The sequence below is a fragment of the Cherax quadricarinatus genome, chromosome 51 (assembly GCF_038502225.1).
Source record: "Cherax quadricarinatus isolate ZL_2023a chromosome 51, ASM3850222v1, whole genome shotgun sequence".
Classification (NCBI taxonomy): domain Eukaryota; kingdom Metazoa; phylum Arthropoda; class Malacostraca; order Decapoda; family Parastacidae; genus Cherax; species Cherax quadricarinatus.
Genome location: NC_091342.1, coordinates 10,785,131 through 10,797,098, shown reverse-complemented (window position 1 = coordinate 10,797,098; position 11,968 = coordinate 10,785,131). Strand labels below are relative to the sequence as shown.

Genomic DNA, 11,968 nt, shown 5'->3' with positions numbered 1-11,968 from the left:
GTGGCCATCTGTCAAACAACAGCTTTATAAATCAAGGTGTCTATGTTGAAACTATGTATATTAGTTCATAACTACCCTAAATAACAGTCTTAAGGAAAAAGTTGGCTGAGCTAAGGGATTACATTGGCTGTGTTCCAACACTTGAGGTGTTACCGTCGTACAAGTACTGCTGCAGCATTCCTGTATGACACATTCCTAGTGTACAAGCGCTCTTCGTGAAACTATAAACACATAGGATTGGGAAATTCAACACAAACTCGCGAGGAACATGACTGTGTTTTCTTTGCGAGGAGGAAGTGTTGAGCATATGGCAACAGAGATCAGACACGGTTGAAGGCCACATCTCTACCAGTGTCTCCTCCACGCCATTACTCAGGCCTAAGCTTGCATCACTATGTATCTTCATGCCATCAGGATATGTATAGATATATAAAACCATATCACTTCACACCACAATGTTAGTAAACTAATGATGTCTAGCGATCTGGGAATATATTAGTGTGTTAGTCTTAATTATGAATGATAATCGCAGACAAATGATTGTAAAATGCAAAACTAGCCACCAGAGGATGGAAAGAGCTAGCTCTAGGCCTTTTGCACGTGCCTCGTCACGAGCTATTATAACCTTGCATTTTGTAACATTGCATTGCTCCTGAAGAAGCACTTGCAATAGTGTAGGAGGCCTTGAGCCAGTTCTCTCCATCCATTGGTGGCTAGTTTTGCCACTAGGGAATGGAACCACGAAAACGATTGGTTTTAAAGCGAACAGTAATGCAGCTGGCCGGGAACCGAACCCAGGACTCATACCAAATTCCTGATGCTCTAGAGTCGACACATCACCACGGTTCATAACGCTAGGCGTCCAGTGAAATCACTGTTTCCTCCTAATGTCAACCGCATTCGCAGGAAGGTAAGCTGTGAAACTAATTTCATTCTCCTTCCGTTTGAATACCATCCTCACGAGCACTGTAAATACTTAGGTAAATATGCAAACAAGTTTTAAAGCAAAGAACGATACAGCAGCTGGCCGGGGGTCACCTAGCACTAGTTGTGAACATGTCTACTGATTTCATTACCTGGAGTTTACCTGGAGAGGGTTTCGGGGGTCAACACCCCCGCGGCCCGGTCTTAGACCAGGTCTCATGGTGGATCAGGGTCTGATCAACCAGGCTGTTACTACTGGCCGCGCGCAAGCTGACGTACGAACCACAGCCCGGGTGGTCAGGTACTGACTTTAGGTGCCTGTCCAGTGCCTTCTTGAAGACAGCCAGGGGTCTATTGGTAATCCCCCTTATGCGTGCTGGGAGGCAATTGTAGGCGCCTAGCGTTATAAAACGTGGTATGTTTAATACCATATGACATATAACATGAACTATTAAAAGGAAGGTTCCATAATGCAGGTGAACTGGTCTTGATCCAAGGAACTGGAACTATCCTCGCTGAATCGAATCTGATTGCCTTCTATATGACATCTACGTATTTAACACTCCCCATAAATTTATTGTATTATTATTACTAGTAGTAGTAGTACTGCATTACTATGTACATTTAACCTAATACTTAAATCCCTTTCCGGATGCTCTTTAATTATGTTAACATTCTCGCATAACCAATAATTAACATTTTTACGGCTGTTTATTAGGGGAAACTGACAGCAAGGCGTTGCCTAGAGTGCTCTGTTTGGTGAGCAACGAGGTATGAGTGTTGGTGGGGCTGCCAGGTGTAAGGTGTGAGTGTTGATGGGGCTGCCATGTTTAAAGTGTGAGTGGTGAGTGTTGATGGGGCTGCCAGGTGTGAGTAGTGAGTGTTGGTGGGGCTGCCAGGCGTGAGTGGTGAGTGTTGGTGGGGCTGCCAGGTGTAAGATGTGGGTGGTGAGCGTTGGTTGGGCTGCCAGGTGTAAGGTGTGGGTGGTGAGCGTTGGTGGGGCTGCCAGGTGTAAGGTGTGGGTGGTAAGCGTTGGTTGGGCTGCCAGGTGTAAGGTGTGGGTGGTGAGCGTTGGTGGGGCTGCCAGGTGTAAGGTGTGGGTGGAGATTGTTGGTGAGGCTGCCAGGTGTAAGGAGTGAGTGTTGATGGGGCTGCTATGTGTAAAGTGTGAGTGGTGAGTGTTGATGGGGCTGCCAGGTGTAAGGTGTGGGTGGTGATTGTTGGTGAGGCTGCCAGGTGTAAGGTGTGAGTGTTGATGGGGCTGCCATGTGTAAAGTGTGAGTGGTGAGTGTTGATGGGGCTGCCAGGTGTAAGGTGTGGGTGGTGATTGTTGGTGAGGCTGCCAGGTGTAAGGTGTGAGTGTTGATGGAGAGGCAGGAGGAGCTTAAAGCTATTAGTGAAATTGAAAGAAATTCCAAATATTTCTTTTCATATGCCAAAAACAAGGCAAATACCACATCTAGTATCGGGCCCTTACTCAGACAGGATGGGACTTACACAGACGACAACAAGGAAATGAGTGAAATATTGAAATCCCAGTACGACTCTGTGTTTAGTGAACCACTAATCGGTCTGAGGATCGACGACCCAAATGATTTCTTCATGAATGAGCCTCAAAACTCCATAAATGTATGCCAGATTTCCGACATTACCCTAACTCCGATAGATTTCGAAAAAGCCATTGACAACATGCCTATGCACTCAGCCCCGGGCCCAGACTCGTGGAACTCTGTTTTCATTAAGAACTGCAAGAAACCCCTCTCGCGTGCCCTAAGTACACTATGGAGGAGGAGCTTGGACATGGGTGAAATTCCACAGTCACTTAAAACAACGGATATAGCCCCGCTCCATAAAGGTGGCAGCAAAGCATTAGCTAAGAACTATAGACCAATAGCTCTGACGTCCCACATCATAAAAATCTTTGAAAGAGTGCTAAGAAGCAGGATTGCAAATCACCTGGATTCCCAAAATCTGCACAATCCAGGGCAACATGGGTTCAGGGCAGGTCGCTCCTGCCTCTCACAACTACTGGATCACTATGACATGGCCTTGGATGCACTGGAAGAAAATCAGAATGCAGATGTAATATACACAGACTTTGCAAAAGCATTTGACAAATGCGATCATGGCGTAATAGCCCATAAAATACGTGCTAAAGGAATAACTGGGAAAGTGGGGAGATGGATCTTCAACTTCCTAACAAATCGAACACAAAGAGTAGTGGTCAACAGAGTTAAATCGGAGGCTGCCATAGTGAAGAGCTCTGTTCCACAAGGCACAGTACTCGCCCCCATCTTATTCCTTATCCTCATATCAGACATAAACAGAGATATACACCACAGCACCGTATCATCCTTTGCGGATGATACTAGGATCTGCATGAGGCTGTCATCTGCTGAGGACGCGGTTAACCTCCAAGAAGATATAAACAAAGTTTTCCAGTGGGCAACGGTAAACAATATGATGTTCAATGAGGACAAATTCCAACTACTCCGTTATGGAAAACTGGAGGAGATAATAACTAGAACAGAGTATACTACTGACTCCGGCCATACAATAGAGCGGAAAAATAATGTAAGGGACCTGGGAGTAGTAATGTCTGAGGATCTCACTTTCAAGGATCACAACAGTGCCACGATCGCACGTGCAAAGAAAATGATAGGATGGATAATGAGAACTTTCAAAACTAGAGATGCCAAGCCCATGATGATCCTTTTCAAATCACTTGTTCTCTCTAGGCTGGAATACTGCTGTACATTAACATCTCCATACAAAGCAGGTGAAATCGCAGATCTAGAGAGTGTACAGAGATCCTTTACTGCACGTATAAGTTCTGTCAAGCACCTTAACTACTGGGAACGCTTGAAAGCACTTGACTTGTACTCGTTGGAACGCAGGAGGGAGAGATATATCATAATCTACACTTGGAAAATCTTGGAAGGAATGGTCCCAAATCTGCACACAGAAATCACTCCCTACGAAAGTAAAAGACTGGGCAGGCGATGCAAAATGCCGCCAATAAAAAGTAGGGGCGCCATTGGTACACTAAGAGAAAACACCATAAGTGTCCGGGGCCCAAAACTGTTCAACAGCCTCCCATCAAGCATTAGGGGAATTGCCAATAAACCCCTGGCTGCCTTCAAGAGAGAGCTGGACAGATACCTAAAGTCAGTGCCGGATCAGCCGGGCTGTGGCTCGTACGTCGGACTGCGTGCGGCCAGCAGTAACAGCCTAGTTGATCAGGCCCTGATCCATCGGGAGGCCTGGTCGTGGACCGGGCCGCGGGGGCGTTGATCCCCGGAATAACCTCCAGGTAACCTCCAGGTAAGGTGTGAGTGGTGAGTGTTGATGGGGCTACCATGTGTAAGGTGTGGGTGGTGAGCGTTGGTGGGGCTGCCAGGTCTAAGGTGTGGGTGGTGAGCATTGGTAGGGCTGCCAGGTGTAAGGTGTGGGTGGTGAGCATTGGTGGGGCTGCCATGTGTAAGAATGTGAGCGGTGAGCGTTGGTGGGGCTGCCATGTGTAAGGTGTGGGTAGTGAGCGTTGGTGGGGCTGCCAGGTGTAAGGTGTGGGTGGTGATTGTTGGTAGGGCTGCCAGGTGTGGGTGGTGTGTTTGTGGGGCTGCCAGGTGCGAGTGGTGAGTGTTGGTGGGGCTGCCATATTAAAGTGTGAGTGGTGAGTGTTGATGAGGCTGCCAGGTGTAAGGTGTGGGTGGTGATTGTTGGTGGGGCTGCCAGGTGTAAGGTGTGGGTGGTGATTGTTGGTGGGGCTGCCAGGTGTGAGTGGTGATTGTTGGTGGGGCTGCCAGGTGTGAGTGGTGAGTGCTGGTGGGGCTGTCAGTTGTAAGGCGTGGGTGGTGATTGTTGGTGGGGCTGCCAGGTGTGAGTGGTGAGTGTTAGTGGGGCTTGCAGGAGTAAAGTGTGAGTGTTGATGGGGCTGCCAGGTGTAAGGTGTGGATGGTGATTGTTGGTTGGGCTGCCAGGTGTAAGGTATGGGTGATGAGCGTTGGTGGGGCTGCCAGGTGTAAGGTGTGGGTGGTGAGCGTTGGTGGGGCTGCCAGGTGTAAAGTGTGAGTGGTGAGCGTTGGTGGGGCTGCCATGTGTAAGGTGTGGGTAGTGAGCGTTGGTGGGGGCTGCCAGGTGTAAGGTGTGGGTGGTGATTGTTGGTAGGGCTGCCAGGTGTGGGTGGTGTGTTGGTGGGGCTGCCAGGTGCGAGTGGTGAGTGTTGGTGGAGCTGCCAGGTGTAAGGTGTGGGTGGTGATTGTTGGCGGGGCTGCCAGGTGTAAGGTGTGGGTGGTGATTGTTGGTGGGGCTGCCAGGTGTGAGTGGTGATTGTTGGTGGGGCTGCCAGGTGTGAGTGGTGAGTGTTGGTGGGGCTGCCAGTTGTAAGGTGTGGGTGATGATTGTTGGTGGGGCTGCCAGTGGTGAGTGTTGGTGGGGCTGCTAGGAGTAAAGTGTGAGTGTTGATGGGGCTGCCATGTGTAAGGTGTGGATGGTGATTGTTGATTGGGCTGCCAGGTGTAAGGTGTGGGTGGTGAGTGTTGGTGGGGCTGCCAGGTGTAAGGTGTGGGTGGTGAGTGTTGGTGGGGCTGCCAGGTGTGTATGTTGATGGGGCTGAAAGGTGTACGGTGTGAGTGGTGATTGTTGATGGGGGCTGCCAGGTGTAAAGTGTGAGTGGTGAGTGTTGATGGGGCTGCTGCTAGGTGTAAATGTTGAGTGTTGATGGAGCTGCTACTAGGTGTAAGGTGTGAGTGGTGAGTGTTGATGGGGCTGCTACTAGGTATAAGGTGTGAGTGATGAGTGTTGATGGGGCTGCTGCTAGATGTAAGGTGTGAGTGATGAGTGTTAATGGGGCTGCTGCTAGGTGTAAGGTGTGAGTGGTGAGTGTTGATGGGGCTGCTACTAGGTGTAAGGTGTGAGTGGCGAGTGTTGATGGAGCTGCTGCTAGGTGTAAGGTGTGAGTGGTGAGTGTTGATGGGGCTGCTGCTAGGTGTAAGGTGTGAGTGGTGAGTGTTGATGGGGCTGCTACTAGGTGTAAGGTGTAAGTGGTGAGTGTTAATGGGGCTGCTACTAGGTGTAAGGTGTGAGTGAGTACTAGTCCTCTGGGGTTTTCCGGGGATATAATCTTATCTCTCCCTCCGGTTCGGGAAAACAGGTTTAAAAACCTAAAGCGCCCCCAGATGAGGTGTTTTATCTCCGTTAGGCCCCGGGGGTTTTTGTACATTTTCTAGGCGCAATTTACCTGCCTTGAAAGGTGCTGTTAGGGGGCAATTTTCCCAGCCTGATAAAAAAGGCCCAAAAGAGTGTCATCATGGCGGCCCCCCCTTTTTTAAAGGGTTTCCCATTATCCATCCTGTCTTTTTCTAGGATGCGATTGATACAATGTTATGGCCCTTTGGGTGGATCCCAACATAATCACTCCCAGGTCTTTGCGTTGGTTTTTCCCCCATTTTTCCCGAATTTTTTTTGTATCGATGAAGTTTTAAATTTTCCCTTTTTTCCCCATATCTGAGAAATTTAAAAATTTTCCCATGTTAACTTCATAGTTTTCTGCAGCCCACTAAAAGATTTGGTTGATGTCCGCCTGGAGCCTTGCAGTGTCTGCAATGGAAACACTGTCATGCGTTCGGGTGTCATCTAAAAAGGAAGACACGGTGCGGGGCTGACATCCTTGTCTATTGGATGGAGGATGAAAAAAAGATGGGAGCTAGTACTGTGCCGGGGAACAGAGTTTTCCGTAGCTGCCTCGGACTTTACTCTTTTGGGCCTTTTGTGTTCTGTTAGTGAAAATTATGATCCTCGACCGACCCTTTATTCCTTTCCCGTTTTGTGCGCTATTCCCCATGGTCACACTTATCAAGGCTTTTGCAAATCTGTATATAACATCTGCATTTTTTTTGTCTTCTAGTCTTTTGGGGCCCTTTTGTCGTTTGACCCCTGTTGAGACAGCAGGGCACCTGTTTCTAAACCCATGTTCCCCGGGTTTTGTAACTGATGGGGTTTTTAGATGGGTGGGGATTTTGCTTAGGGCCCTTTTAAAATTTTATGATATGGGGTTTAGTGCTATTGGTCTGTAGTTCTTTTTGTTGCTTTCTGCCCCTTTGTGGAGTGGGGCTATGTCTGTTTTTTAGTAACTGGGGCGCCCGTGTCCATGCTCCCTCCATACGATGGAAAAGGCTCGGATAGGGCCTCAGTTCTTGATGAACACGACCCGGTCTGGCCCGGGGGAGAGGCATGGGCATGTCATTTTTCGCCTTTGAAGTCGGGTCAGGATAACATCGGGTAGGGGTTTTTTAATCCTTTTTGGGTCTCCAAAAAAATTTATTTTGATCTTCGACTCTCAGTCTGGTTGGGCTTCTAAAACTAGTTATTGGGGCTTAGATTTCCATTTCCTTGTGTCATCTTGTGGGCCCATCTTGTTTAATGGGGCCCCAATACTGAAAATTGTTTCGATTTTTTTTTGGCATAGGAAAAATACTTTGGGTTTCTTTCGATTTCATTTATGGCTTTTGCCCCATTCCTGACTCTAAAGGGGTTTTTTTAGCAAGTTCGATCTTCTATTTCTCTGACCAGTGTCTCCTACATTTCAGATATATTGACCTCTTTTTGCCCCCTCTGTTTTTTTTCCTGCCGAAAGGAGCGCCTGTCTCTTTCTTTTACATCTCCCCTTTTTTTTAGAGGGAAAACCTTTGCAACATCGGGTGAAGTTAATTGCTGTAAGTTGGGGGCTTTTTTTGTTTTCTTCCCCTTATATCGGTTGGGGCGTTTTGGTCCCCCTTTTTTTTTGTTTAGTTTAATTTGGTGAATCTCCTCTGACTAGTCTTTTTGTTTGGGCTCCACGTACATGTCTGAACCTCAATTATGTTGTGATCTGAGTATATTGTTTTTTTAAAGGTGACATTTTTTCAGATCATCATTTTAGTGAAGATGAGGTCATGTATTCTCCAGTCTATGGCTCTAATTTCTGGTTTAAATTTAATTTTTTGAAGTTTAAAACTCGGGGGTGTGGTTTTTATCAACCCCCCTGGGGTTTTTAAACCCCAAAATTATTTCATATTCCTCCATTTTAGGTGTTTAAATTGAAATCCCAGGGGCAAGATGTTGGGTGGAGCTGGAAGATTTTCAGACAGTGGGAAATTTTTTTCAGCTGTTCCTGGAAATTTCTGGATTTGCATCCGAGGCTTAGCACCCAAGTGGTTTGGTTCTCGACCTTTTCGCAAAACTTCCACCACATCATTTGAGGCATTGCAGTTCTGTCAAACAAGGACTTGCAATGTGGCCCCCCCTTTTTCCCGTCCCCTTTTCACATCTGTATAGGTTGTAACCTGGGGTCCATTTTGTTGTCCGGATCCTTTTTCTCGTAAAGCCGCGAACATTGCCTTTGCCTCTGCAAAGTCCACGGATGAAAGGTATTTTTTGTTTTTTGCTGGCAGACTCTGTATTTGCAAAAAAGAATGTTATCGGATGGTGGATTGTTGGTACTGGGGGATTTTTTTTCCCGGGATTAGTATCTGTATCTTTTTGGTTTGGGTGGGGGCCATCGACTGTGGTTCCCCCAGGAATGTGGTTTGGTCGATTTCGCCCTTTCCCCGCCAGTTTTTTTCCTTCCTGGCATAAAAACCTCTCCCCCTTGAGTGGCTTTGGCTCAGGTTTTCCCCCTGGGCCCGGATGTTTTTTATCTTTTTTCCCCCTTTTGATGGTATGCCTGGCAATTTGTTATGCCGTCATTCCTGTACTGAAGAACACAGTTCAGGGGGAAAAGCACAGGAAGGGGTTTGCATTTTCCGTTTTCAATGGGGGGTCATTTTCTAGGGTGGTCATGTTAAAATTCCCCTCTTTTTAATTTCCCCTCCAGCGAAAAGTCATAAATTTCCGGCTTTTCCTTGCCCGGTTTTTTTTCTGATTCCTTTGGCATGTTTCTGTCTTTATTTATCCTCTGCACCAACAATGGGCCCCCACCCGTTGTTTTTGGAAATTTTCCTCCTTTGCTAGATCCTCTTGTTTGCTATTTCTTATTTTTATTTCAAATTGGTTTTATCTTATCTTAAAACCGTTTCCCCCTATGGCCTTCCCCATAATCATTTATTGTTTACCATTTCTAAAAGTGGCAGAGGACGGCGTTCAGGTCAAGCAGTCACGTAGATAGAACATTAAAATATAAGACAATCAGTAAAAAGAATACACAGAAAAGGCTGGAGATACACGGAGTGTAGATCCTCTTTTTCCAATACTTAAACACCTGTTCTTGGTCAGAAAAGTGGCAGATGCAGTTCAATGTAGATAAATGCAAGGTTCTGAAGCTCGGGAGTGTCCATAACCCTAGCACTTATAAGTTAAATGATGTAGAACTTAGCCATACAGATTGTGAAAAGGACTTGGGGGTTATGGTGAGCAGCAACCTTCAACCAAGACAGCAATGCCTAAGCGTACGTAATAAGGCAAATAGATTATTGGGATTTATATCAAGAAGTGTAAGCAACAGAAGTCCAGAGGTGATGAATGTTTTAGAAAACCGACAACACTTATGCAACACATGGGAATGTGTTGCATAAGTGTCTCAATTCTTCAACTTGTCGGTTTTCTAAACCATTCATCACATCTGTCAGACACTGCAACATCATGGGATCTTGGTACAAAGACTTCAACGCTTGCCCAACCTACATAAACGACATAGATGAGGGCATAAAGAGCGACATCGGCAAGTTTGCCGATGACACCAAAATAGGCCGTCGAATTCATTCTGACGAGGACATTCGAGCACTCCAGGAAGATTTGAATAGACTGATGCAGTGGTCGGAGAAGTGGCAGATGCAGTTTAATATAGCCAAATGCAAAGTTCTAAATGTTGGACAGGACAATAACCATGCCACATATAAACTAAATAATGTAGATCTTAATATTACGGATTGCGAAAAAGATTTAGGAGTTCTGGTTAGCAGTAATCTGAAACCAAGACAACAGTGCATAAGTGTTCGCAATAAAGCTAATAGAATCCTTGGCTTCATATCAAGAAGCATAAATAATAGGAGTCCTCAGGTTGTTCTTCAACTCTATACATCCTTGGTTAGGCCTCATTTAGATTATGCTGCACAGTTTTGGTCACCTTATTACAGAATGGATATAAATTCTCTGGAAAATGTACAAAGGAGGATGACAAAGTTGATCCCATGTATCAGAAACCTTCCCTATGAGGATAGACTAAGGGCCCTGAATCTGCACTCTCTAGAAAGACGTAGAATTAGGGGGGATATGATTGAGGTGTATAAATGGAAGACAGGAATAAATAAAGGGGATGTAAATAGTGTGCTGAAAATATCTAGCCTATACAGGACTCGCAGCAATGGTTTTAAGTTGGAAAAATTCAGATTCAGGAAGGATATAGGAAAGTACTGGTTTGGTAATAGAGTTGTGGATGAGTGGAACAAACTCCCAAGTACCGTTATAGAGGCCAGAACGTTGTGTAGCTTTAAAAATAGGTTGGATAAATACATGAGTGGATGTGGGTGGGTGTGAGTTAGACCTGATAGCTTGTGCTACCAGGTCGGTTGCCGTGTTCCTCCCTTAAGTCAATGTGACCTGACCTGACTAGGTTGGGTGCATTGGCTTAAGCCGGTAGGAGACTTGGACCTGCCTCGCATGGGCCAGTAGGCCTTCTGCAGTGTTCCTTCGTTCTTATGTTCTTATGTTCTTACGACCTACTTACACTAGTGGCAGGTCCCACTGTGATCCCGCCTCCTCCTGCTTCACCTCATCTCACTGCACTATATAAGCCACCTCTCTGGCCCTATGCTGCATTTCCTACAAGAGTGATGGACTGAACACATCGATTCCAGGTTGAGGGACTGATTACCTCAAACTTCTCCTCTCCTTACCCATTTCTACTTTGTATTCGACTGATGAAGCCACTGTGTGGCGAAACATTTCTTTAGTAAAGATTCCCATGTGTTGCATAAGTGTTTCAATTCTTCAGAAGTCCATAGGTTATACTGCAGCTTTATACATCATTAGTAAGGCCACACCTAGATTATGCAGCTCAATTCTGGTCTCCATATTACAGAATGGACATAAATTCGTTAGAAAACATTCAGCGTAGAATGACTAAATTAATACATAGCATTAGAAATCTTCCTTATGAAGAAAGATTGAAGACTCATCAATTACATTCACTTGTTAGACGAAGAATGAGGGGAGACATGATCGAGGTGTATAAGTGGAAGATGGGTATTAATAAAGGGAATATAAATAAAGTCTTGAGGATATCACTCCAAGAGAGAACCCGCAGTAATGGATTTAAATTAGATAAGTTTAGATTTAAAAAGGGTGTAGGAGAGTATTGGTTTGGAAATAGGGTAGTTAATGAGTGGAACAGTCTACCTAGTTGGGTTATTGAGGCTAGGACTTTGGGTAGTTTCAAATTTAGGTTGGATAAATGCATGAGTGAGAGGGATTGGATTTGAGTGGGACTTGCATATCCGAGCTTATTTGTTGGGTAGCATTGAAGGTTGGGTTGGGCAAATGTTTTGTTGGTGAGATGAATTGTAAAGGACCTGCCTAGTATGGGCCAACAGGCCTGCTGCAGTGTTCTGTGAAGAAGTGTCTCAACTCTGTGAAGAAGTGTCTTGTGTGCTCCCATGGACTGAACCAAGATGCCCTCCATCGAGCAACTTTACCAGCAGCTTAAGGAAGAATTGAGGGTAGCGAAGATGGAGATACGGCGATTGACCGAGGAAAACAAGAGGATTCGTAGCAGTCCTCCTGTTTCGAGTCCTCAGGTCAAGAAGAGATCGTGGTCAGTGGCTGGACAGCAGGGGACGAAGTTGACGATCAAGAAGACGAATGGAAAGCCAGAAACGATGAAGAAGAAAGACTGCTGTAGAAACTCTTGTGGAAACCTCCAACGCATTCTCGGTGCTACCCGACGAATGTGAGTCGACTACTGGGATCGTCACAACGAACGACAAGGAAGGTAAGAATATTGTTGTTGTTGGGGATAGCCAGGTTAGATACATGGATAGGGCATTCTGCTTGAAGGACAGGAGTAGGAGAC

General features: G+C 46.0%; 1 protein-coding gene across 1 annotated transcript in view; it reads left to right on the top strand.

Moving 5' to 3' along the window:
* The first annotated feature begins 779 nt into the window (after positions 1 to 779).
* The window catches only part of LOC128694654 (reticulon-4-interacting protein 1 homolog, mitochondrial), a 63,704-nt gene continuing 52,515 nt past the window's right edge, over positions 780 to 11,968 (top strand). Inside the window, 1 exon segment of the mRNA XM_070095831.1 lies at positions 780 to 910. Coding sequence (XP_069951932.1) covers positions 888 to 910 — 23 coding nt within the window. The 5' untranslated portion in view covers positions 780 to 887.